The following is a 25,461-nucleotide window of genomic DNA, read 5'->3' as shown; positions in this document are numbered from 1 at the left end:
TCCAGATGGAAGTGGACGTTTGGAGAGTTGGTGTGACCAAATGAGGCTGCTTCCGAGCAATCTTGCCTCCGCATTTTTCTCCAAGCCTTAGTTCTCTCTCTTGGGGTTTCCAAGACTTCATCATTCTTGTCCCATTTTTATGGTTTTTGTTATTTAACTATAACTGGCATTATTATTTACCTAATATATTTTCTTTTAATTAGCCTAGTTTATATTAAAGTACCTTTTTTTCCTTAAAAGACCTTTTAAAGACCTGTGGAAACAGCAATTTGATATGCCAGTTTTATTTCTTTTTATTCAAATACATATTTTTAGTCATGTACCATTTATAATTCCTCTATATTATATCTAAACCCACGTTTCATGTTCTTCCTTTCAAGATACCCTGGTCTATATTCACAAACCAGCTGGCTCCAACTAGTCCCCTGGCACTGCTTGCAAAGTGGTAGAGTAGACAAGTTAGCTTATAACGAGCTGTTTTGTTTTTTTTAAATCAGGCATTGTGGCTAGCTAACTAAGTAGATGACCTGGGGCAAGCATTTTCCCCAGGGCCTTATCTTTATTATCTGCAAAATGAGAAACTTTGACCTGATTGATCTGTGCCCTGCTCTGAAATGCTGATTCTATATAAGGCATACTCCTGTTAAAGCCAGTAAGGGTCCTTCAACCTTTCCTCAAAGTGTGCCTTTGTCCCCAGCTGTTGTCTGCTCTCTCTTTTGGTTTCAGGTGACAACAATCTGGCGTTTAACTGAAAAGTTCAGGCGTAGATTGCTTCAGGCATAGCTGGATCCAGGAACTCAAATTTATATCTCACTATGTCCTCTTACTGTCTTATTCTGAAGATGAGTGTCCAATTAGTAGGCAAAATGTGGGCCAGCTGTTCCAAGCTTGAATCCTACCAGTTTAGTAATCCAGGGGAAAGAAAACAACCCTTTCCCATGAGTTTTAGTAAAAGCCCCAGGAGCATGAGCCCATGCTCACCCCCTAAGCACTCACTCTGGGCAGGGAGATGTGGTCCTCTGATTGGCTAAGTCCTATGAACAACTCTGGAGCCAGAGGGAGATTGCTCCACCCAAATCATAGTCACTGAGAATGGGTGAGGGGGGTGTCTGTTAATCAGCAAGAAGGGATGCTGGTTAAATTCAAATAGCTAGATGAATCACTGGTAGATTATTACCCCAATGGGGCAACCCTCTTGGGTCCCCTCCCTCCTCAGGAGCTTTGTACTATCACTTTGCTATTACTCAATAAACCCTTCTTTGCCGCCCACCAAAAAAAGAAAAAAAAAAATATTACCCCAATGGTTTTAATGGCTCCCTGACCAGGGCTTGGAAGGTTTGAGGTATTTCATGCTACCAGGGGGTTTGGGTTATATTTGACTAGGTTTTCCCCGTACCTCTCTCCTGCCCTCACAACCATTTCTATAATCCCCTCTCTAATGCAGGAGTTCTTCACCTTGATTTTATGGACCTTTAGTGGCTAATTTAAGGAGAAGTTTCAGAGGGTTCAGGATCTGTCTGGGTTCAAGGATCCTACAGTCATGTGTCTGTGCATATGAGCATGTTTATGAAGAAGGGGTGAGGAGATTTCATTAGATTCTCAGGTCCTATAGGGTGTCATTGTGCTTGGGTTTTGTAGGCATGGTAGACGTCCAATACATATATGTTAAATCCAAACCCACTTGTTCAATTTCATAGCCACTGTTCTGACTCCTCTTGGCCTCTGCTAAACCCCAATCTCTTGGATGTTTTGGTGGCCTGCTGCTCTCCCAGCCTGCTTTGTCCAGAAGTGTTTGCCAGGTGCTGCACATTATGAGCCCTTGCTGTCTGTGAATTTTCTGATGCTGCCTTGCTTGCCTTTTTAGACTTTCTGACCCAGCCTCTTGTCCTACAATCTCATCCCATTAACATGGTTTCCTGGAAGCAGGAGGGCATAAGTCATTAATAGATTTTTCTTTCTTCTTTCTTCCCTTTTTTTTTTTTGTTTGTTTTTAGTTATGGACATAACAGACATCATCAAGGGGAAAGCAGAGAGTGATGAAGAAAAGCAGCACTTCATTCCTTTTCACCCGTGAGAGATTTCCCATTTCTTTCCCCTTCTTTTAAACCACAACCTTTCTCATTGAACTGCTCAAAAGCAAGGCGAACTTGTTCCCTGAGTTGGTGGTAACCCCACGGGGCCTCCCAAGAAGAGGGCAGGAAGAGATCGATGATCTCAGTGCCAAGGCACTTGAAACCAACCAGCTTTTCACTCATTCACTCATCAGATGTTATTTATTCAACAGAGTTTGATTTAAAGCTGACAGAGGGCTGGGCACTGTGGAAGGCAAAGGGCATGAAGCGGTCAACAAGATAAACATTGCCCTGTCTTCGTGGAGCTTCTGTTTAGATCGGGGATTAAATAGATAATCAATAAAAGATTCATGCATTAATTACAAGTAATACAGGAACCACAACTCTGTGAAGCAACAGCTTATCAGGAACATATAACAGGGAATTGTCACCTGGTTCTCATGGATAGAAATATTCATGACTTCAGAGGAGGGTAGTGAAGAGGGTAAATGTCCTTTTCCTGCTCTAAAAAGGAGTTTGTGAGAAAGCAGGATCCCCAGTTTGAGAATGGTCCTTACTTTGTTACACTAAGGATGTCCAAGGAGAATGGAGTTTTGTTACTGGTAATGAAGTCAGTGACTCTAGTATGCGATTAGAACTGAGCAGGAACAGCTAGTCTTTGCCATCTTGCTGAACAGATGTTCCTTTCAAGGGCTTAGGAATCCTTCCTCTCTAAGAGTCTTCTAGATTAAAAAAAAAAAAAAAATTAGCCTCTAGTTGTAGAAATGTTATTCCCAAATCTCAGAACCCTGTTGCTTTGTGAAAAAGAGAAATATGTTTCTTGTTGGTATATATGCTGTCTGAGCTGACATGGGCAGGCCCACTTTTCACCTAAGGTTATGGAGGGGCTGGGCAACTTAACCTCAAGGTGGGGACCCTATGAGAGAACCATGCAAATATTTCGTGCTTTCTTTTCCTTCCCAGAGTGACTGCTGAGAATGACTTCCTCCACAGTCTGCTGGGCAAAGTCACAGCCTCTAAGGGAGACAGTGGAGGGCAAGGTACAGTGTCACAATGTGCCGAGCAGACCGGGCTCTGGCTTGGCAGCTCTTGATTCTTTGGAAAACAGATCAAAATCATAAACCCTGGCAAACGTAGCCTCCCTTCCAGACAGACCTTCGTGAAAAACGGGAGCATGTGATCTTTGGAAATGGAAACCACATCTCCTGAATCTGGGAGGCATGTCCTAGTGCCTAAAGGAAGAGGGGAACTGATATATCCTGATTATCTCCTATGTGTCAGGCACCTTCCTAAACCTCCTTATCTGATTTAATTATTCCCACAGTCCTGTGAGGTAGGTGGTATCCACCTCACTTCACAAAGCCTGGGTGGATGAATTTGACAGAATTTCACTTCTGTTACTTCCACTGCTGGAAATAACCAGTGGGATTCAAACCCACACATGTCTGGCCCCAGAGCCCCTCTGCTTTCCACCTTGCTTCCTCCTCCTGGTTTGGGTCGCTGCACCCGTATCTGTTTCTCTCTGCTTCCAGCAGTCTCCTCCAGAAAGAGCCCAAAGGGAGAGAGGCGGGAGGGTGAGACCGAGCACATCTTGAAGTTGGCTCTTCATGGCGAGCATTCTCTTCCAGGTCTCTGGGTGACCATGAAGATGCTTGTGGGTGACATCATTCAGATCCGCAAGGACTACCCACACCTGGTGGACAGGACCACTGTGGTGGCCAGGAAGCTGGGCTTCCCAGAGATCATCATGCCAGGTCTGGCCTTCCCCTGGGCTAGGGGGTGGTCTGGTTTGTGACATCCATTTTCTTTTTACAAAGTCAACTCCTTCCTTTTCAACTGCCTTTTCTCTATTTCTCTCCCTGAAGGTAAAATGATTTTTTTATATCAAAAAATCTTCCCTATATTCACATAATAAACATAGGCACATAAATATATGCACATGCACTTTTTTCCCCCTCACAGATGGGATCACACTTCATATGCTTTATATAACATTACTTTATAAGCTTTATATAGTGCCCTGCAACTTGCTTTATCACTTAATAATTTATCATGGACATCCTTTCTACTTTACTACACATAGAATAATTCTATTCTTTTGGAGAGAATATTGTCGTTCTCTTAAATTTTTAAATATTTTTTTTATTACCAGAGGACTCCATGCCCATTGTAAAATGTTCAAATAGCATGAAAAGGTAAAAAGTGAAACGTTAAAAGCTCCCTCAAATTTTTGTCTCCAGAAGTAACTGTTACTAAAATTGTCCAGATGTGTATATAGTAAAAGAAAAACAAATTAGATTATATAATAACACTGTTTTGAAACTTCCCTTTTTATCTTAAACCTGTCTTAGACTTGTGTCTACCACTGCTCTCGCTGATTTACTCCTTTCCACGGTGTATGGTGGTCCACTGGGGGCCTTTGCTGTACCTGTGCATTCCCCTGTGGGGTTTTCAATTCTTATTGCCCCCCATTCCTGAAGATCCTCCCAACCGCCTTCCTGACCCCATGTTCCTTGGACACTCAAAAAGTCTATCTGCTTCAGCACAATAAAAGATCTGTGGCTGTGACTGCAGACTGTGGTTGTTATTCATGGGCCAAGGAGCTTTCCTTCGCCTTCCCAGAAGGTGTCACTAGAGGATGAAAATTCAATAATTTTAATGGAGCGAAGCACAGAGCCAATTTTGACCATCCTACCTACCTTTTTGCAACTGATGTCCTAGCGTTCCCCCATTCCCCCATCTCCTTGTTACCTCCTTCTCCAGCCTCCCTGATGAGGAAACAATGCTTTTTTGAAACACGTCTGATGTTAATTTCATTAATAGACGTCAAGGCGGGGCACTTGCCCTCCCACCCCCACCCCGTGCCTTCTAGTCAGTGTCTCTCCTGCAGTGTAGACGCCAACCCTTGTCTCTCCCTCTGCCTGCAGGGGATGTCAGGAACGACATCTACATCACTCTCTTACAAGGCGACTTTGACAAGTACAACAAGACCACGCAGAGGAATGTAGAAGTGATCATGTGTGTGTGCGCGGAGGACGGCAAAACGCTGCCTGTAAGAGTCCCTGCTGCTGCGCTGGGTGCCCCGGCTGCCTTGGGTGCTTCTGCTCACGGAGATTTGCTTTTCCCCATCGCAATCTGCTCTCTAAATGGCAGGGGCCTTCGGGATGCCCTTGAGTAATATGATCTATACCTTTAGAACTTGGTTTGCACACTGGCCCATAGTAAGACCTTCTGTTGTTTTGTCTTTACATCAAAGCAGTTTTTCAATGTCTGTTTCTCCCCTTTCATGATCTTTTTAAATCAATCTTTCTTTCTTTCTTTCTTTCTTTCTTTCTTTCTTTCTTTCTTTCTTTCTTTCTTTCTTTCCTCTCTCTCTCTCTCTTCTTTCTCTCTTTCTGCTTGGCCTCAGCTTATAGGTTAGCTTTTTGTTGTTAAAATGTTGTTCTCATTGAAATCTGACCTGCTTTATTCGGACAAAATCCATGGCAAGAAAAAGGATCAATATAGAGCCTTGGGCTGGTGTGGAGACTCAGGATGGCCTCAAAACAGACATTTCCAACACTTAATCCAGCTCCCTAGTGCTCAGCTAGAAATTCTGGTGGAAAGCCTTATTCGAAAATTGGTCTCCAGAGGGCCAACACAGTGTATTCAAGAATGCAAAGCACATTGCTATAAATATTTATACAGCATATGTCCTATACAATATTTGTCATGTGTGTTTACATTTATTTACTTATATTTCCTTTAAGGTTGTCAGCAATTGTGTCCAGTGTGTGGGAGGGTTCTGCTTCTCAATTTCTCCTTTTGGAGTACTGAGCTGAAAATAAGATCAGCTCTCAGCAGCAGTTTCAGCGTGGGCAAAGATTCCTCTTAGGCCACAGTAGGTGATTAGATAGCATAGTGGGGTGGGGGCGTGAGTATTGGTAAGTCATCTGCTCTAGCCTTGGGGCCTGGGGCTCAGGCAGATTTTGCTACTCTCTACCTAAGAACATAACTAGCATTCACAGAGGAATTACTAATGTGCCAGGCACTGGGATAAGTACGATGCATTATTATTCCCATTTTTACCAAGGGGGAAGCTAAACCTTCAAGTGAAACAACTTTTCCAAGGTTAAAAAATTAGTACGTGGCAGAGATGGGGTTTGAGTCCAGGTTTTGGGCCCTCTTAAACACTTCATAATGCCCATCCACTAAAAAAAAAAAAAAAAAATCCTCCAACTTCTTTCTCATTTCAAAAATGATGCTAATAACCACTTCTATCAAATTCTGGGAAGATTCATAATTATTTTTTGAATTTAAAGAAATTCTGTTGTCTTTTTGTTGGTAAAGACTGACCCCATTAATTACTATCTGGTTGAGCAAAAATCCAAGTGTTTAACTCATCCTCTCTTTGTTGGATTCTGAAAAGTAAAATAAGTGAGAGACACTTTGCTCAAAGGAATACAAAAGAAGAGCAGAGGGTTTTTATCTGAAAGGGAAATTGCATTTCACGAATGTATAGACCATTGCTTTGAAGTTATTTTTATCCAACTACCTGTTGGAGAACTTTTAAACCTCAGCTTCATTTTTAAAAACACTGATATGTTTGCCTTCAGTGTTGCCGAAAGACAAATTAGAAGGAACAGTTAACAGGAAGGCAGGCATCTTATCTCACTTCTGAACCATTCTTCCTTCTACCCCTCTGCCACCCTTTTCAGTCACACCCTACCAGGCTGAGCAGACACACTCTTCAAAGATGAATATATAAGCGGGTACTCTGGGGGCTGAAATGCAGAGGTAACTATGGGGCACGGTGGTAATTTGCAGTTTCCTCTATTAGGCAAGTTATGGGGGAGTTCAGTTGACTGACTATTGAAAATTGCTAAGGAAGCCTGTGGGAGGCTGTTCTTTCTTTATTTGCAGAAATAAATATTACTGCCTAATTAAGTGTCAGGCAGCACACTCAAACACTTGATACTGGTGGGTTCCTGTGGGAACAGTCCCCTTCAGGGATATCTATTTCTTTTCCTGCTTCAGGCGCACACTGCTCTTGGTGGAGTAGGGCCAGAGACAGAGTAGGTTACACTTGTCCTTGGCTCATTTTGGAGTCTCAGCGACCTTGTTCAGGAGGGGCCATAGCAGTGAAGCTAATGGGGTGGGCTCTGGGATCAAATAGATCAGGTTCAATCCCAACCTACCTCCTTAGTAGCTGTGCAATCTTGGGAAAGTTTATTTGTCCATGAAAGAGGAATCATCATTTCCTCCTCTTGGGATTGCAAGTTAAACAAAGTGGTACCAGTAAACACCTGGTGTGCGGTGAATACTCGGAAACAGGAAGGAGAGGTAACATTCAGAGAAGGCAGAGCAACTGGTCAGGAACCCAGGCAGTCAAATGGGTAATCTGATATGGATGGATGCCTGAAGCAAGTTTAAGAAGAAGTGAGAAGACTTCCATGCCAGGCCTGGAAACCTCTGCTCTTCTGAGACCAGCGAACTTATGGGGGTAGAGGCAGGGTGCAGAGGACAGGGTATTATAGTGCTTAAGACCAGGAACTCTGGGGCCAGGCAGCCAAGCTCAATTCCCAGTGCTGCCTGGATTAGCACAATGACTTTGAACAAATTAAATAATCTCTCTATACCTACAATTTTCTGTCTGAATAGTAGGAGACCAGCATTTGCACCTTGCTTTAGTGGACATCAAATGAGTTGGTCTACATAGTAGGTGTTCATTAAAATTGGCCATTATTACCAGAAAGGAATGGTAGTCTTCTGGCTTTATTCTTGCCTTATGGATGATGATTGGCATCTTCACGGGATGTGGCCTTCTAGATGTAGAACACTCTGGCTCTTAAAGTGCATTCACATCCATGGTGTCATTTGTTCCTCCAGTGATTACTACCAGGTAAACAAGGCCTGTGTGAGGAGCCTGATTTTTCCTCCTGCTAAACTGTGTCTACCAAGTCCAAGTCAGCAGTAAAGCCTCTCAGCTTTCCTGATTCCTACTCAGATTGTCTTCAATTGACCTGAAACCAACTAGGAATTCTTACTGTTAATTGGGGACCTTGAGGATGGGCAATGGAGAAAATTATTGAATAGGTTTACTTGAGACATATACAAATTTATATTTTCTTTAAAACCAGGCTTAGTCCCTGGTCATGATTCTCGACACATGTGGAAACATTCGATTTTATCTCTAGCGTGTTGAGGATGAGGGTCTTAGGTCTTTCTCAGAGTAATACTGAATCTTTTTTCTACAGACTTAGACAATCAAAAATTTTCATCATCAAGATAGTTTTGTGGGAATCAGTTGCCCGCCATACGGCAATTTCCCTTTTGCCAGAGATATGTGTGTATTTTCAGATTTTATGAGCTACATGGGATTCACTGGAGTTACAGAAACTCTAAGCCCATAAATGTCACTAGATATAAATCTTGGGAGGCTGGAAAGCATCTATGTTGTTATGGAAGGAATGCTAGACAGAGAGATAGTGGGTCTGAGATGTATGCTAGTTCTGCTATCTTTTCGGGCAAGTGACTTAACCTCTCTGGGCCTCAGTTTACTCAGTTTTGAAATGGGGATAATAGTGGTGATCATCAGTGGTTGTGAGGATTGGATTAAAGTGAGGTAGTATGTGTAAAGGGCTCAGCATAATGCTGGACAAAAAGCAGTCTTTAAATGGTTAGAATAAGTTTGAAAGCATGTTTATAGATCAGGCCTCAAAATTTCTAAAAGACTTCATCCCATTGAAAACAAGAGATTGTCTTTCTTCATTTTTAGTTCAATGGTTATTCTTGTATTTATTTATTTATTTTTTTAATAAAGATTTCATTTATTTAGTTGACAGAGAGAGAGAGAGAGTGAAGACAAGCAGGGAGACAGCAGACAGAGAGAGAGGGAGAAGCAGACTCCCTGCTGAGTCGGGAGCCTGACACGGGGGCTTAATCCCAGGACCCTGGGATCATGAACTGAGCTGAAGGCAGATGCTTAACTGACTGAGCCACCCAGACACCCCAGTTCTTGTGTTTTTTAAGAGTTAATTCTGAAAGGATGCTATATCCTTATTTTGAAATGGGTTAAATTTGGCTGCTAGTACCATCAATCATTCTTGCCCTACGCTCAGAAGTAAAGAGGGAGAATTCCAGTGAGAGAGGAAGGATTCTTCTTCCCACAAGTTAGCTTCTCTCACTGGGGGTCCTAGAGTGCTTGTATGTGGCTGGCTTTGGTCATTTAACCAGGTGGTGGTGGTGGTATTGGGGGGGGGGGTGTCAAGGATCCATTGGTGAATCTGATGGAATCTGGTAAGAGGCAAGGAGTTTGTCATCCTAAAAATGCCCAGAGGCACACAGTTTTTCAATTTGGGGGCCAGGGGCTCCAAAACCAATCCTTATGTCTCTAGATCTCTAGAGACTGGAGATAAAATTCTTATGCCCTTTCTGGGAAACCCTAGCTTAGATCTTGTTTGGGGGCCAAACAGTTAGAATTAACAGAGTGAGTTAGGGGCTGACAGACTCTATTAGAAGATAATTTTCCTTGTTACTCCGAGGGTGTTTTTTATGGTAAACAATAAATATCCTATACAGGTATGCTTGCTCTGTGCTCATCCTCTGCTTGGAATATCTTTCCCACATTTTTGCTCAAAGCCAACTTGGAATCTTTCTTCAAGATCCTCAACTGTCATCACCTTCAAGAAATCTTCCTTGAATCCTCAGGCTGCACTTAAGGATCCCTTCCCTGTGCCCCATTATAGTAAAGACATATGTCTGTCATCGCATTGTGTTGGTCAGTGATTTGTCTGCTTATCTAGTGATCCCTCCCCAAAACCGTGAACTCTCATGTCAGGTTTAATATCTGACTCACGCCCGTATCCCAGTGCTTGGCATGGGCCTGATACCAGAAGATGCTTGGTAATGGTGGGGTCCCTCAGGCCCCTCTGTCCCTGTATCTGTCTGCAACCCAGGCTCCCTCCCCTTGCCCAGTTTCCCTGTTAGCATCAGAATCCATCAGAATGAGCTGCTGCTTGACTGACCTGAGCCTGTTTGTAAACTTTGTGCACATTCAGATTTAAGAAACAAATAGGATTAATAAGACTGGCAGCGTGCAGTAACTCCAAGGCTGGTTACCATTTACAATAAGACAGTCACGTCAGCGCCTGGTGCGCTCCAATGGTTTCCAGAATGCAAGTAATAGAATTTCTGTAGTTAAGCAGCTGTCACTCCTGGGGCTGGGGATGTTCATGTATAAATCTGTAATGTAAAAGGGTACCTGGCAGAAGGGTTGGCGAACGGAGAGTTTTCCCAGACCCTAAGGCCAGTGTTGGCCTTGGGACTGAAATTGCCCAAGCACTGAAAATGGCAATTCTGTAGTGTTTTTTCTCTTTGTTTTTTTGGGGCAGAATGCAATTTGCGTGGGAGCTGGGGACAAGCCCATGAATGAATATCGGTCCGTTGTGTACTATCAAGTCAAACAGCCACGGTGGATGGAAACAGTCAAGGTAATAATAATAATAATCATAAATAATAATAATTATAGCAGCAAACATGTATTTAGGGGCTCTGAGACACCTCCCTAAGATCTGAAGCAATACCGTAGTGTGTGTCCAGTGGTATGTCAGGCAGTGGGAATGGTGGCGCGATGGGTGAGTACCCTGGTTCTCTTGATCACCCTTCAATGACCCAGAATCAGCCGCTGTAGGATTGTCAGATGGTCTTCTTGCACACAGTGCCCAGCCCGCCAAGCTGTGTCATTCCACTCAGCAGTGAGGAGCGACAGAGCTTGCAAGTGAACGTGAGGCTATAAAAGACGACTTAACGCCTGAAAGATACCGTCTTGGGAGGGTGCCTGAGACAAAAGTGGCATTAATCACAAATATTCGCATTACCAGATTGTCACACGAAGCAGAAGGGAATCTCGTGCATTGGAAGAAGAGTTTGGAATTAATTCAATGAACAGTGAAGCTTGAACATATCTTCAAATATCTCTGCTTTGTAATTAGTAGCAGTCTTTAGTCACCCTCTGCTCTGAACTTAAACACAAGATGTTCACATAACTTCCTTTTCCGAGACAGCTATCCAAACCTCCGTGGCTCTTGCCTGGTCACCTATATTCCCATTTTCCTCAGTGGGTCTCCCTGCACTCCCTGCACTCACTCTTTTCATGATGACCTGCCCAACTTTGAGGTCAGAAAGCTATTGGACCAAGTTGGTTTTCTCTTTTCTGTGTTCTCTTGTACTCTAATTATTTCTCTTTGCTAGCCCTTGTCACATGATTGTTAAAATATGCATCTCCCCATGCGAACCATGAGCTTTTGAGTTGCAGGGCTTCTGCTTTGCTTTAGCAAGGCCAGCATTTCACATGACCGTGGCTTGCAGTGGCCATTTCATTCACAATGAAAGAATGAATTGGACTGCAATCGCCCAGGAAGCTCTCAGTTCCCTTGTTCTGTCTGAAGTCACAAATGGTGGACCTCTTCAGGCTTAAATTTCATTCTCTGGAGCAGAAAGTGTCGCAAAGTATGCACCTGTTTGGCTTTTAATAGTCATCTATACAGTGTAAACTTGTCCCTTTTAAAACTCAAAGTGGTTTCCTCACAGGTAGCTAAGCTTCTCTGCTTTGGCTTGAATCGCTCGTTGCAGAGAGAGCTGTGAGGTGACGGGAGGTGGGCAGTCTAGAGCCAGGACTGATGCGTCTCAATTAAGGATGTAACAGACCACCTACTGGGCAGTGGAACTGGGGTGACTGAGGACTGAGTGATTTGGTTCTGTGTCTTCAGAGGTAAAAGCATCTGGGTGTCTGTCCAGGCAAGGATGGGAATGAGCCCTGGGTTGTTCCCAAATATTGGATGCAAACATTTTTATGAATTTGCATAAACAAGAGTCCTCAAGCATACCCCCTAATGACCATTGTTAATTTGCTAAGCCCTGCTGCAGTCTCCAGAACTCCTGGAGTGTGTAAAGAAAATGTGCATTGTGCAGTTTGCAGTGCATCAAATCCTGTGCTAAAGTTATGTGACTTTTATATCAATTTGGGGAGATACATTTTAACCCACTGTAATTTACAGACTTCTTTTCATTGGCTAGGAATGCAATTTGGCAAATGGATTACATTTGGTACTTTATTTTCTCTTCATAGCTGGTTCTTATGTAATTTATTTACAGTTCATCAGGCTTGATGGATGGGTAATAAATCAGCATGGAACTCTCTCAGTTAAATGGTCAGGCTGCCTTTTGGGTGGTGGGTTGGAGTGGGGAGGGCTGTTTAACTCATTGTCTCCTGAGCTCTGGTTTCTGCCTACCAAGGTGGCTGTCCCGATTGAAGACATGCAGAGGATCCATCTGAGATTCATGTTTCGACATCGGTCATCCCTGGAATGTGAGTACCTGACCAAATGGCATCTCTGAAGCTCCCCTAAGGAGTGAGGAGTGGGATAACTGAAGGGCCCATGTGTCATTTTCTTTCCTGACCTCACAATGCTATTTCCAGCTAAAGATAAAGGAGAAAAGAACTTTGCCATGTCCTATGTGAAGTTGATGAAGGAAGATGGGACCACTCTGCAAGATGGATCCCATGACTTGGTCGTCCTAAAGGTACCATGTGTTGGAATTAACTCTGCAGTGAGTGGGGCACAGGAGGCCAAGGGAAGATGGCAGGATTGCTTAGTGGTTAACAGCAGGGACCACAGAATCACACACACACACACCAAAATCTTAACTTCTCTGCCTCTGTTTCCCCCCTATGAGCCCTCAGTGAATAATTGTTGAGCGAGTATCACATGAGACCTCTCATGTAAACACAACCATCATGGGTACATAGCACATTGAATAAGTGGAAAAGGTTATTGTTACATACAGAATGGGCTATTGACTCGGTAAAGACCCCTTTGGGATGTGTAGAAGACCAGCAAGAAACATTTGAGAGATGCCTCACTGCCACTAATGGAAACATATCAGAATCAGGGACCCAGTCTTGCCACTGACTAAATCTGGAATCATCTCACACATCTTCCTGAGTGTCAGCTTCCTTTTTCTTAAGTGTGATGGTAATATTTATGACAAACCAGTAAGATGACCCATGTGGAAGGGCTGTGTATAAAAGGGTGTACAGATATTGGCCATCATTATTTTACATCATGAGACTTGTACTGTTTTTGAGAAGTGGGAAGTGTTTGCCTTGATCTCACTTGCATGCCTTCCCAGAACCCCTCTTGTGGCAGCAGGGTGCCTATGCTAGCACCCAGCTGGAGACAAAGTATGTGCTTGTGAAGGAGGACAAGGCTAAGCTGTTGTCATAGGGACCCAACGCTTGTCCTTGGCTTTCTCAGCCTTTTGCCTGTGGTGTCCATGGCAAACACAGCTTCGTCAAGGCTTCATCACCAGGCACTCTTTCTCTGAGTCTCTCTGGTTTTTCTGGACACCCCCACTCCCTTCTTGTACAGCTGTTCTCTTCTCATTTATGGCACATCACAACAGACTGTGAACTCATAGCGGGTGGGGTGGGAGGAGGTCCAGTTATAGTCAGTTTGCAATGTACTCATCTTTCTTAAGTCTCAGTTTCCTCATCTGTAAACTGAGGATGATAGCAGTGTCAACAGTGATGATAGCAGTTGTGAGGTTTAAATGAAATGAAGTAAGGCATATAAAGTACTTAGAGCAGCATCCAGTCAGAGTAAGGGTTCAATAAACATTAACTCCTGTAATGCCTACCTCTAACCATGCATTTCCACATGCCAAGGGACTTAGGTGTCTATCAAATCTGCTAAGAGCTCTATATGCATTATGCCCATTTAGTCTGCCCCAAATCTCTAGGAGCTAGGTAATATGGTTAATCTTCTGTTTAATCATGAGAAAAATAAGACACAGAGAGACCAAGCAATGTGTCCAAGATGTCACAGACTTGTGAATGGTAGAACAAGGTCTAGATCCCAGGACTTTCAGACTCTAGTGCCTTTGCTGTTAACTTTTCCTTAAGTTGATTCCTTATCTTGCTGGTGGGCAGGTGTTAAGACCTCAAGAAATTTAGGGGCACCGAGGTGGCTCAATCGGTTAAGCGTACAACTCTTGATCTTGATGTCAGGGTCGTGAGTTCAAGCCCCACATTAGGCTTCATGCTGGGTGTGGAGCCTACTTTAAAGAAAAAATCTCAAGAAATTTAGGAGGAATCAAAATGGCCTGTCAGGAAAATCTTCAATTCCCTCTGTGCCGTTATTGAAGTCCACAGAGCCTTCAACTGGTTGGTCAATTCCTTTTCCATTAATGTAACTTTTTGGGTTCTTGCCTGTTTTGTGGAAAAATAGCCCTGCCATACCAGCTGTTTATTGCTTCTCTGATGATTTTTCTAATTCTGACTTGCTGCACCTTACAATGTGTAAGCTGGTCACTGCAAACTCTATGTGGCATTGGGCATGTACTTGTGGCTGGGGGAAGTAACCAAAGTGTTGTTTCCAGGGGGAGAGTAAGAAGATGGAGGATGCTAGTGCTTACCTGACACTTCCTTCTTACCGACACCATGTGGAAAACAAGGGGGCCACCTTAAGTCGAAGCTCCAGCAGTGTTGGGGGGCTCTCCGTCAGCTCCCGGGATGTATTCTCCATTTCCACCCTAGTGTGTTCCACAAAGCTCACCCAGAACGGTAATGAAACCATCAAGAGTTGTATATATGTAGTGTGCATGTGCATATATGCGTGTGTAAGCCCAGGGAGGTCCTGAATGGACATTTTAAGCCAAGAATATTAATTCTGCTTATCTGGACTCTATTTCAGTGGGCTTGCTGGGTTTGCTGAAGTGGCGTATGAAGCCTCAGCTGCTACAGGAGAACTTAGAGAAGTTGAAGATTGTCGATGGAGAGGAAGTGGTGAAGGTCAGTGGGGCTTCGTTTTGTTTGTCTTCGTCCACAAGTAGCAGAGCTTGAAATCATGGGTGGCTTCAGGCAGCAAATGAAGTGTTGAGGGAGATGGGACATTTTCTCTAACAGTGGGACACAGTGTCCCAAATTGCCATGAGAAACCTTTACTGGGAAATTCAGTGGCTGATTTGGCTCAATGATGTTGAATGTTGAGTGGTAGAAAGCTATGGTTGTGTTCAGTTCCTGGAAGGAGATCAGCCTGGGTGTAGATCGCAGCTCAACTACTTGCCAACTTTATGTGATAATATTATGAATATGACATATTTTGTAGAGTGGTTGTGTGCATTCAAGGCAATAATATTTAAAAATTACTTAGCATAGTCTCTTACACAAAGTATGTAATATTGAACTAAACATGTAAATCATACAGAGTTCAATAAATAGTAACTATTAATTATTTTTGTTGGTATAAGTCGCTATAATAGTGTGATGTCTTAGTACTACTTACATGTTACTGTTAGCAATAAAAAGTACTCTTAGTTCCTGCTGCTTACAGAGTATTATGCATTATACGTGAAAGAGGGAAAGACATCAGGGCTCACATTTTAAGTGAAACAAGCATAAAACAATATAAATGTCAGATGTATTGTTGTGTCCACATGGTGTTGGAGAATATAGTGTCTGAAGTGTAGATCTAATTAAGCAACCCTTCTCTCTAGTTCTATGGGACAAGTGTTTCCCACAGGTCTTGGTGATCTTGTTTCCATCAGCAACTTGGTCCAGCTAGAAATTCTGAGATTAAACATCTTTATTTGGTAGCTGTATGTTTTCAGGGACTATAGGAAGTATTGACCTATCCCTTAGGAAGGAAGAGTATCAGATTTCAGTTAATTTTCCATACATGGAAAAACAATGGTAGAATTTTCAGATCAGTGTTTTAAATGTGCACTATTGGTTCACCTACCTGGTTCAGCAGTAGCAGGAAAATTCTCCAGACATCCTTTCATAAAGTCTATCACCTTTGGGTGGCTTGGAGAAGCATCTGGGAGTGAATTACATTGTCTCCACCTTTGCATTCTTTTTTCTTTTTCTAAAAAAGTTTATTATTGAAGTATATAACACAGTAAAATATGTACAGAGCCCTTACCCTAAGAGTATAGTTCCCTATATTTTTATACATACATATACCCATACACCCACTGTCTAGATCAAGATACAGAACATTTTTGGCATTGCAGTTAGATTCTCTCATACCCCTTCTCAACCTTCCCTATGCTGACTACCATGATAGATTTTTTTTTGCCTGTTCTTGAATTTCATAAAAATAGAGTAATAAATAATGTACATTGTTTTGTCTGACTTATCTTACTCTACACAATCCTCATGAGTTATCCTCATTGTTGCATGTAGAATTAGTTTGCTCTTTTTTTTTTTATCACTGTGGATTATACTGTAGTATTAAAATGCTGCCATATGTTCATTCATGCTGTTGGTTGACAGTTGGGTTGCTCCAAGTTCTGGCTCTTGTGAAGAAAGCTCCGTGGACCTTTTGAATGCAGCACGTGGTGGATGTGTGCTCTCATTCTCTTGGGATACACTGAGGAGTGGGATTTCTGGGTCACCTGCACTGTTTTTTAACGTGACCTTCATTATTTTGTCCAGTTTCTCCAGGATACTCTGGATGCCCTCTTCAATATCATGATGGAGCATTCTCAAAGTAATGAGTATGATATCCTCGTCTTTGATGCTTTGGTAAGAAAGAGGGGAAAGGTGTTTAGTGACATTAGACATTAATGTGTGTCTCACTGTGAGAACACTGAGAACTTGTGGCTTTTGTGGCCCTTTTCATGAACTTTTTTGGAGGCATTGTAACTTTTGGCAACCAGAGCAATGAATGAATGAGCCGTTGGGGGTTTTGTATTTTTGTTTGTTTCTAGTTCATTTGAAAGCATGGCAGGGCGAGCAAAAGGGGAATTTTAAGTGTTGATGTCATATTGGCACTGGTTGCAAGTACATGAAGCTGGATACCATGAATAATGGCTTCAGCTTTACCTGAATGCTGGAGCTAGTCCATGGCCAGGTCGGGAAGCATCCAAAATGTTTCCTATCTTCTTTTTTCTCATAGCCTCCAACTTACCAGTGTCATTACATCCTCCTGGCCACCCAGAACTTTTTATGGTGGCACACCATCCCGACACTTCCTCTTCCATCTTCCCAGATGGTTTCTTCCTCCTCTCTGTCCAACTCATGTTTCCTCAGTGTCATGTCCATGTCCACACTAGGGTATCAATAAGGTTTAATGTGTTAACTACTTATGTCAGTGACATTTATATTTTAAAGAGATTACTTGGAGACAACTGTGACTTAATCCAGTGCTTCCCAGGTCTCCTGGAGAGCTAGCCCTCAAGAAAGATGCTCTGTGACAAAAGATCCTTTGATTAAATAACTCTTGGGGAAGTGATGGACATTGTATGACCGTCTCAGAGAGTCACAATGCATTAGATATGTTAAAGACTCTAAGAACCCTGCAGTAAAGAAGTCAGTCTAACAATGATATCCTGAGATTTGTCAAACTTATCTGACCACGAAACCCTTTTATCCTACGACACCCTGTAGCACACTTCATGGAATGCTTTTTAGAAGAGACACTACCTTAATGAAAAGGACTAACAATATACTCGTGAGCTGATTCCTGAGCAAAATCATTTTGCTGGAGGTTCAGTTATGCCATGTGAATACGGCTTCCTGCCTTGAGTCTGACCCCCAAACACTGATTCCTTGAATCTTCTTCAGATCTACATAATAGGACTCATTGCTGATCGGAAATTCCAGCATTTCAATACTGTCCTGGAGGCTTACATTCAACAGCATTTCAGTGCCACATTGGCTTACAAGTAAGTTACTGTACATATCGGGCATTTCTTGTGTAGCTCCTACTCGCCCTGCCAGGATGCTTAGGATACAAGGAACTTGAGTATTTTCCTCTGCACCAGGCTGTGTGTGTTCTCCTTTTTTGAAAAAACCCCATCTATGCTGTGTTATTTGGATTAAATAAAAATATGCAAACCCATAGGTTGGAAGGAATATTTTATTGTGGTAGAAGTACATGAAAACATTCATTCATTCAGTCAGTCAACTATCATTTATTGAGCAGCTACTTGTGGTAGACACTGGGATTCAGAGGCTAGGGAGGAGAAAGCACACAGGCCAAGTAGCCCATTACAGCTTGGGTATAGGGAACTGATGGTTACAGATGGGAGGTGATACTGGAGAGCTTGGGAGAAGCCAGTTTGTAAAGGGGCCTTGAAAGTTGGGCCAAATAGTATGAAGTCTGCCTTGCTGATAATGAAGAAACAGGAAAAGTTTCTCAGCAAGGGAATTCCATATTATTAGAACATTATCTGTAGGAAGCAAATGCTGAAAAGAACATTCTCACCACCATTATTTCCACTCATATCCTGATTGTGACTAGTTTTCCTAGTCCAAATGTTTTTTGTTTTGCTTTGTTTTGTTTTTTCCTCACTAGTTTTTCCTTTGCTGGCTTTCTATGGGCAGGAAATACTTATTACTCCCTGTATTAAGTATGTATATTTTAAGCAAAGTTATTTTTATGGCTGCAAACAAGTGAGTAAGCTTAGCTATACCACCACCTTTAACCTTTGATTGAATGCCTTATAATTTATGGAGCAAACTGATGACCATGCTGTGGGTTGAAAAGATGTATTTTGAAAATATAATCCCTTATTCAGGAAATTGATGACGGTGCTGAAGACTTACTTGGATACCTCCAGCAGAGGGGAGCAATGTGAGCCGATCCTAAGAACTCTGAAAGCTTTGGAATATGTGTTCAAGTTCATTGTTCGGTCGAGGACATTATTTTCACAGTGAGTGCTTGTTATGCAAGAGTGATTGATTAGTTCTGCAGTTCCTCTGGGATACAACAGTATTTATGTCATCGGAGAGATTCTTTTATAAAATTACAACCAGCCATTGATCAAAAACAACTTAAAAATCCAACATAGAGAGTTATGAATAGGTTATAATTGTTCCCTCTAAGCTCATTCAGGGAAAAATATAAATCTTAACATGTTATAGAGTTATGTTTCATCCAATGAACTTGATTTGCGATTTGAGGCTCTTCGGTGTTTCATCTATCATTCTTTATCTGATTTGAGATAGAAAACTTTCCAGGAGTCTTCAATGATAGAGGTGCTGGGAGTGGGGAGAGCAGAACTTGGGGAGTTTGACAGTTACTTGGCTCTAGGAGGCTGTGCATGACAGATGAGTTGGTATTTGCAGTTGATCTGCCTGTCCTTGAGATCCTAGTAGCCAACAATTGAGCTGACATGTTAGAACACCTAAGAGATTTGGTGTTTGATGAGCAGTATTACAGAGGTTAGCTGTTCTTTTGAAGGGCTTCGGAGATAGAGGCATTCAAATGCAACCTGCAGAAGAATAATTTATGTTTATCCTGGCTATAAGGCAAAGTTAGGCAGGCAATTGGCTGTGATTGTATGTGTGATGAGATTGGTTGTGTGTGATGGGATATAAGAAAAGCATACAGGGAATGTATTGTCTGGATTCTTATCAATGCAAATGAAGAACATTCAACTCAAACTGACTTAGGGAAAGTAGGACTTTTATTTCACATTTTTTAAAAATCCAGAGGATAGTTGGCCTCAGGCATGACTGGATCCGGATACTCAGTGCCATCAGGATAGTCTCTTTCTCTCTAGATCTTGCCTCTGGGTCCTGTTGCTAAGGGTCATGTGCTAAGGTTTGAAACAGTATGACCAAGGAAATGAATATGCAGATTGTATGGTTGTGGTTTCATGTGCATCTGTGGAGCCATGGGCCAGGTCAGCCACATATGGTGTAGAGTTGTTTAGTTGGAGAGATGATTTCCCAAAAGAAAGTAGAAATCTGCAGTCATCATTTCAATCACGACAACGGATTGTCTGCAAAAGTTTCATACTTGAAAAAGCACCTGAAATATGAATCATTTCGGATTCTCCTAAAACATTCTTTGAGATTTCAGGTGAGAATAGGAAGAGATGACTGTCTTGAACCATGTCACAAAACATATGTCGTGTGCTTTTTAGTTTGTTTTTAAATTTTATCTTATTTTTTAAATTTAATGTTAGTAAAAAAATTTTTACTTTAATTTTATTTATTTATTTTTATTTAAATTTTAGGCAGTTAACATACAGTATAGTATTGGTTTCTGGAGTAGAATTCAATGATTCATCACTTACATACAACACCCAGTGCTCATCATAACAAGTGCCCTCTTAATACCATCATCCATCTAGCCCATCCCCCACCTACCTCTTTGCATCAACCCTCTTATTCTTAGAGTGAAGTATCTGTTTCCTCTCATTTGCCAGTTAGTCAAAGTAGAGACTGTGTATTAAAGTCTTAGGGGTATTCTTCCATGTTTGAGAGACACTTGTCAATTATTTGAAAACCAGTTGGTTTTTCTAAGGGTTGAGTTTCTTGGAGGAGTTCAAGGATTCAAACATTATAATTCCAGATCAACAGGCAAGGATATCTTACCTCATCTTACAAGTGAGAACTTGAGGTTTACAAGAAGAATATATTCTCCATTTATCATATCTTCTGCCCCAGTTTTTTCTTTTGGTTTATTTATTTTACTGTTTCTCCTTCACTCCTTCCTTCCTTCCTTTTCTTCCTTTTCTTTCTTTGTTCCTCCCTCCCTCCCTCCCATCCTCCTCCCTCCCTTCCTTCCTTCCTTTCTTTCTTCCTGTCTGATCTCTCAGTCATTGTCTCTTCCCTCCGCTGGAGCAAAGAGCATTTGTACATTTGTTTTCTTCTTCTCTGCCTCAAGGCCTGTCGTCCTGTAGAACCTCTAACTCTTCATTCAGTGTAAATGCAGTGCTGCTGGAACTCTAAATGACTTTTGGCTTCTTAAGGAGTGAGGTGCTCTGTTATTTCTTGCTGTATCCCCAGCATAGCATATAGAACATCACTGATACTCATGAAATACATATTGGACAGGGTTCATTTTGGGGGCTAAGAGATGCATTTGGTCAGAAGAGTTGCGTCTAAGATAATTCAGGTCTAATCTTAAATCCTTTCTCATGACCAAAGTTTAGGCTGACCTGCAAGAAAGGTCTAAGACCTCTTGCTGAGGGAAGGTAGTTTTCCTGGGTCTTGTTCTATTTTAGAATCTTTATCAGTGGTTTGCTCTCTGGTGCAGCATCGAGGACATCGGGAAGTGATGGGGGTATTTCCCCATACTAGGAGGGCCTACATGGGAAACTAGCAAATAAAATGTTTGAAATTTCTAAGCCAGCTGGTGGGAAATCATAACATAATTATTGCTTTGGGGACTTATTGTGTCCGGTATTGTGTTCCTGTTTCCTGTTATTTCTTTGTCTTCTTTCCTCCTGTGCATAATTCAGCTGATCTAGCTCCCATTAGCTGTTCCCTTGCCATTTTTCTTTGCACATACTGCACATGAGTGCTTGCAAGGGCTGAGGATTATTCTACATCAATATGCAGCATGCTGTTGGGTAAGGGAGGAAGAGAAGTTGTTGAGAAAGATTGGATTGCTTAAGGATTATTTATTTCTATCACATAGTCAAATAATGTGATTTTCTTTTCCCCTCTCCTTATGTCACTGGCTCCCGAGTCAAAGTCTGGGGCAGGTGTCTTTGGGCATCTACCCATGCCATAGTTGGAATGGAATCTGGCAGAGCAGGTTCAAACTTTTGCCGTGAGGAGGCAGGCTTAAAAATATGGGAAATTCCTAAATCATAGGAAGTGTGTCCAAAAGGTGTTCAGTAGCCATCAACATGACCAGTATCCATTGGGCTTTTCTGGAATGATTAAACCTCTGGGAGGTATAAAACATAGTGAAAAACTGTCAGAAACAGCTGAAGTGATTATATTCTAGGCATTGAGCTTCTTTATAAAATTCCTTGCCGTTTCCTTTTATCCTGAAACTCAGACAACCAGCTGAGCTGATCCCCAAGATTTCTGAGCTGTGGGATTTGAGACTCAGAGTCCAGAGCACACTAGGCTTCCCTGAGTCTCATTATGCACACTGAACTCTTCCCTTCTTGCTGGCCAGGCACATAGAAATAAGGCTGCAGCCCTTCTGTAAGGATGACTCTCTACAAGAGAGAAAATCCAGAGCACGGTGCTATAGTGGGATTTTTTCCCCACTTGTCTGTGTTCCTTACAAATCCTAATGCTGCCATAGGGTGAAGTACAGAGGGGAATGTGGAACAGTGATTATGTGCTTGCTGTGTTGGTCAGTGTTGGCTCAGCGATGGTCAGCGTTCACACTAGACAGATCTGGGAGGGAGTCATATGTTTATCCCTGTGCCCAGCTTACTGAGTGACCTGGCCTGTCTGAGCCTCAGTTTCCTCATCCATAAATGGGGATAAACCAGTTCTTAGGGTTTTGATGTTGAAATGAGATTACACATGCAAAGTTACCCATGTAGTATCTGGTACTTAATTTCATAAACATAACAAATGTTACCTGCTGCCATGTTTTTACCTAGGCAAGACAGCAAGGGTTTTTGTTTCAAAAACTCAGATTAAAATTAATAAACAGTATCTTGATCCATGCTCAAAATTTGGCTTACAGTTCATGCAATCCTAAACCTTTCTTTTTAATAATAATAATTTTTTATTATATTATGTTAGTCACCATACAGTACATCCCTAGTTTTTGATGTAAAGTTCCATGATTCATTACTTGTGTATAACACCCAGTGCAACATGCAATATGTGCCCTCCTTAATACTCATCACCAGCCTATCCCATTCCCCCACCCCCTCCCTTCTGAAGCCCTAGGTTTGTTTCCCAGAGTCCATAGTCTCTGATGGTTCATTCCCCCTTCTGTTTACCCCCCTTCATTCTTCCCTTCTCCTACCGATCTTCCTACTTCTTATGTTCCATAAATGAGTGAAACCATATGATAATTGTCTTTCTCTGCTTGACTTATTTCACTTAGCATTATCTCCTCCAGTGCCATCCATGTTGCAGCAAATGTTGAGAAATCATTCTTTTTGATGGCTGAGTAATATTCCATTGTATATATGGACCACATCTTCTTAATGCAGTCATCTGTTGAAGAGCATCTCGGCTCCTTCCATGATTTAGCTATTGTGGACAATGCTGCTATGAACATTGGGGTGCATATGGCCCTTCTCCTCACTATGTCTGTATCTTTGGGGTAAATACCCAGTAATGCAATTGCTGGATCATAGGGTAGCTCTATTTTTAACTTTTAAGGGACCTCCACACTGATTTCCAAAGTGGCCGTACCAAATTGCATTCCCACCAACAGTGTAAGAGGGATCCCCTTTCTCCATATCCTCTCCAACATTTGTTGTTTCCTGCCTTGTCAATTCTTGCCATTCTAACTGGTGTAAGGTGGTATCTCAATCTGGTTTTGATTTGAATTTCCCTGATGGCTAATGGTTTTGAACATTTTTTCATGTGTCTGTTAGCCATTTGTATGTCTTCTTTGAAAAAGTGTCTGTTCACATCTTCTGCCCATATTTTGATTTGATTATTTGTTTCTCGTGTATTGAGCTTGTGGGACTTCATCAAGATAAAAAGCTTCTGCACAGCCAAGGAAACAGTCAAAAAAACTAAGAGGCAGCCCACGGAATGGAAGAAGATATTTGCAAATGACACTACAGATAAAAGACTGGTATCCAAGATCTACAAAGAACTTCTCAAAATCCTAAACCTTTCTTGTTGTTTTTGTTTGCTTGTTTGTGTGTTTGTTTTTAAGGAGGAAGGGATATGCTTCCCAGGTGTCTGCTTTCTGAGGATCACAATGTAGGGACTTCTGTGGCTCCATGAATTCCCCTTGGTCTGTTGCTGGCCCACTGGCTGGCCACTGCTTGTGTCTGCTGTGTGTGTGGTCAAGCCTCTTGGGCCCAAGTAGCCATAGACCCAGCTCTCTGCTTCCTGCTGTGTTGCCTGTCTTTGCTTTTGTATCATGCCTCCTGCTCTTGTTAAGGACCTGCTTATTCACTTCTTGCTTCCCTCTCCTTCTCTGTGTGCTCCCAGTCTCCTTGGGGTTGCTCTTCCATCCACACATTCATCCTTCACCTCCCTCATCCCAATTGCCTTCGCTTGTGAGAAGCAGTCAACCCAGTGGTTAAAGGCACAGTTTTTGGAGCTAGCTACTTGGGTTGGAATTCTGCACTGGAATCCTACCACTACCATTTACTAATGTTTATGACCTTAGGCAGATTATGTAGCCTGCCTAAAGCTCAGTTTCCTTGTGTATAAAAGAAGCACATAGGTAAAAACCTTTTCGGGTTGTGGTGCAGACTAAATGAGCTAATGGAAGTCAGGCACTTAGCACAGTGCCTGTCATAGTACAAGTTGCCACGGCCACAGTGATTATCACCTGCTAAGTGCATTTCACTTATTATCTCCATTAGTCTTCATAAAAATCCTGTGGAGAGCCTCATCCCCCCACTTCATCTCATCCAAATCCTCATTCATTCCATGCCAGCCACACAGGCCTCCTTGCTGTGGCTCAGGCTCCTGATTTAGGGCCTGGGCACTTTTCCCCTCATACCTGCTTGCTCACTCCCTCTCCTTTTCCACATCCTCGCTTAAATGTCTCCTTTACTACCCTACTGAAAATCGCAACTTCTGATTCCCCTCCCTTTCTCTCTGTTTTTAATCTTTTTTCCCTCCTCATAGAACTAGTCACATGTTAACATACTAGACAATAATTAATTATGCTTTTGTGTACTGCCATCTCCCAGCTAGAATGCCAGCTCCAAAGCTCCTGTCTTTGTTTTGTGCAGAGAACAGCGCACGGCAGGTATTGACTTTGTTCCACGTGAAGTGGGACAGCCTTTCTATTCCGCCTGCACAGATAGGAAAGCTGAGGCTTCGATTCACGCAGCTAAGAATGAGCAAAGTAAGGCTTCACATTCTACCTCATCCGATTAAGCAAATTTAAGAACCAGAACTTTTGGGGGGCCACGCAAGTGTAAAGTGTGGTTGGCCAAGATGGGGAGCTGTTGTGAGTGAGAACAGCTCCTCCTGGAAGGATCAACTTGCTGGGTATTGTCAGGGCTGCAGAGAGGCACAGGGCTGCCCGGATTTAGGTATTATCATCCTTAAACACAGTAGGACTTCAGTAAAAAAAGATGACTTGGAGCAGAAGTTGTCAGGATAGGAGTCCTCACCATTATGGCAAAACTATCCAAGCAACCATGACTTTATCCTCATATCCTCTCAAGGAATGAAGAAAGAAGAGTGGACATAGGACCTGCCCAGCTAACTCACCCTCCTTGAAGGAGTCACTAGTCAGGGAAAGAGAAATGCACTAACACCCTGATAGAAACTACAGTGTTTTAGGAGTCATCCTGCTCCCCAGACCTCACCTGGGAGCCAGGAAGATTGGCCATGGTGTGCACAGTGCCATCCACCTGCATGGGGCTTCCACTCCATCAACATAGGCATCCAAGGAGCACGGTTCACACCTCTGGTGGACACTCCCAGTCTGGCTCACTTCATCCAGAGTCAGACATCGTTGTCCTTTCTCTGCTTGCCTTC

General features: G+C 42.4%; 1 protein-coding gene across 3 annotated transcripts in view; it reads left to right on the top strand.

Moving 5' to 3' along the window:
• Positions 1-25,461, top strand: part of DOCK2 (dedicator of cytokinesis 2) — a 409,258-nt gene that overhangs the window by 56,322 nt on the left and 327,475 nt on the right. For all 3 annotated transcript variants that reach the window (XM_045792086.2, XM_045792087.2, XM_087867813.1), the window contains 12 exons: positions 1,995-2,070; positions 3,036-3,112; positions 3,701-3,826; positions 5,000-5,124; positions 10,445-10,543; positions 12,348-12,420; positions 12,532-12,635; positions 14,493-14,676; positions 14,807-14,904; positions 16,552-16,641; positions 17,683-17,783; positions 18,639-18,773. In XM_045792086.2, coding sequence (XP_045648042.2) covers positions 1,995-2,070; positions 3,036-3,112; positions 3,701-3,826; positions 5,000-5,124; positions 10,445-10,543; positions 12,348-12,420; positions 12,532-12,635; positions 14,493-14,676; positions 14,807-14,904; positions 16,552-16,641; positions 17,683-17,783; positions 18,639-18,773 — 1,288 coding nt within the window. The remainder of the gene's footprint in view (positions 1-1,994; positions 2,071-3,035; positions 3,113-3,700; positions 3,827-4,999; positions 5,125-10,444; positions 10,544-12,347; positions 12,421-12,531; positions 12,636-14,492; positions 14,677-14,806; positions 14,905-16,551; positions 16,642-17,682; positions 17,784-18,638; positions 18,774-25,461) is intronic.

The sequence above is a fragment of the Ursus americanus genome, chromosome 15, assembly GCF_024610735.1.
Source record: "Ursus americanus isolate L20-20 chromosome 15, mUrsAme1.1.p, whole genome shotgun sequence".
NCBI classification, from domain to species: Eukaryota; Metazoa; Chordata; class Mammalia; order Carnivora; family Ursidae; genus Ursus; species Ursus americanus.
The sequence above is the reverse complement of the archived record's forward strand: the minus strand, read 5'-3'. Positions and strand labels throughout refer to the sequence as shown.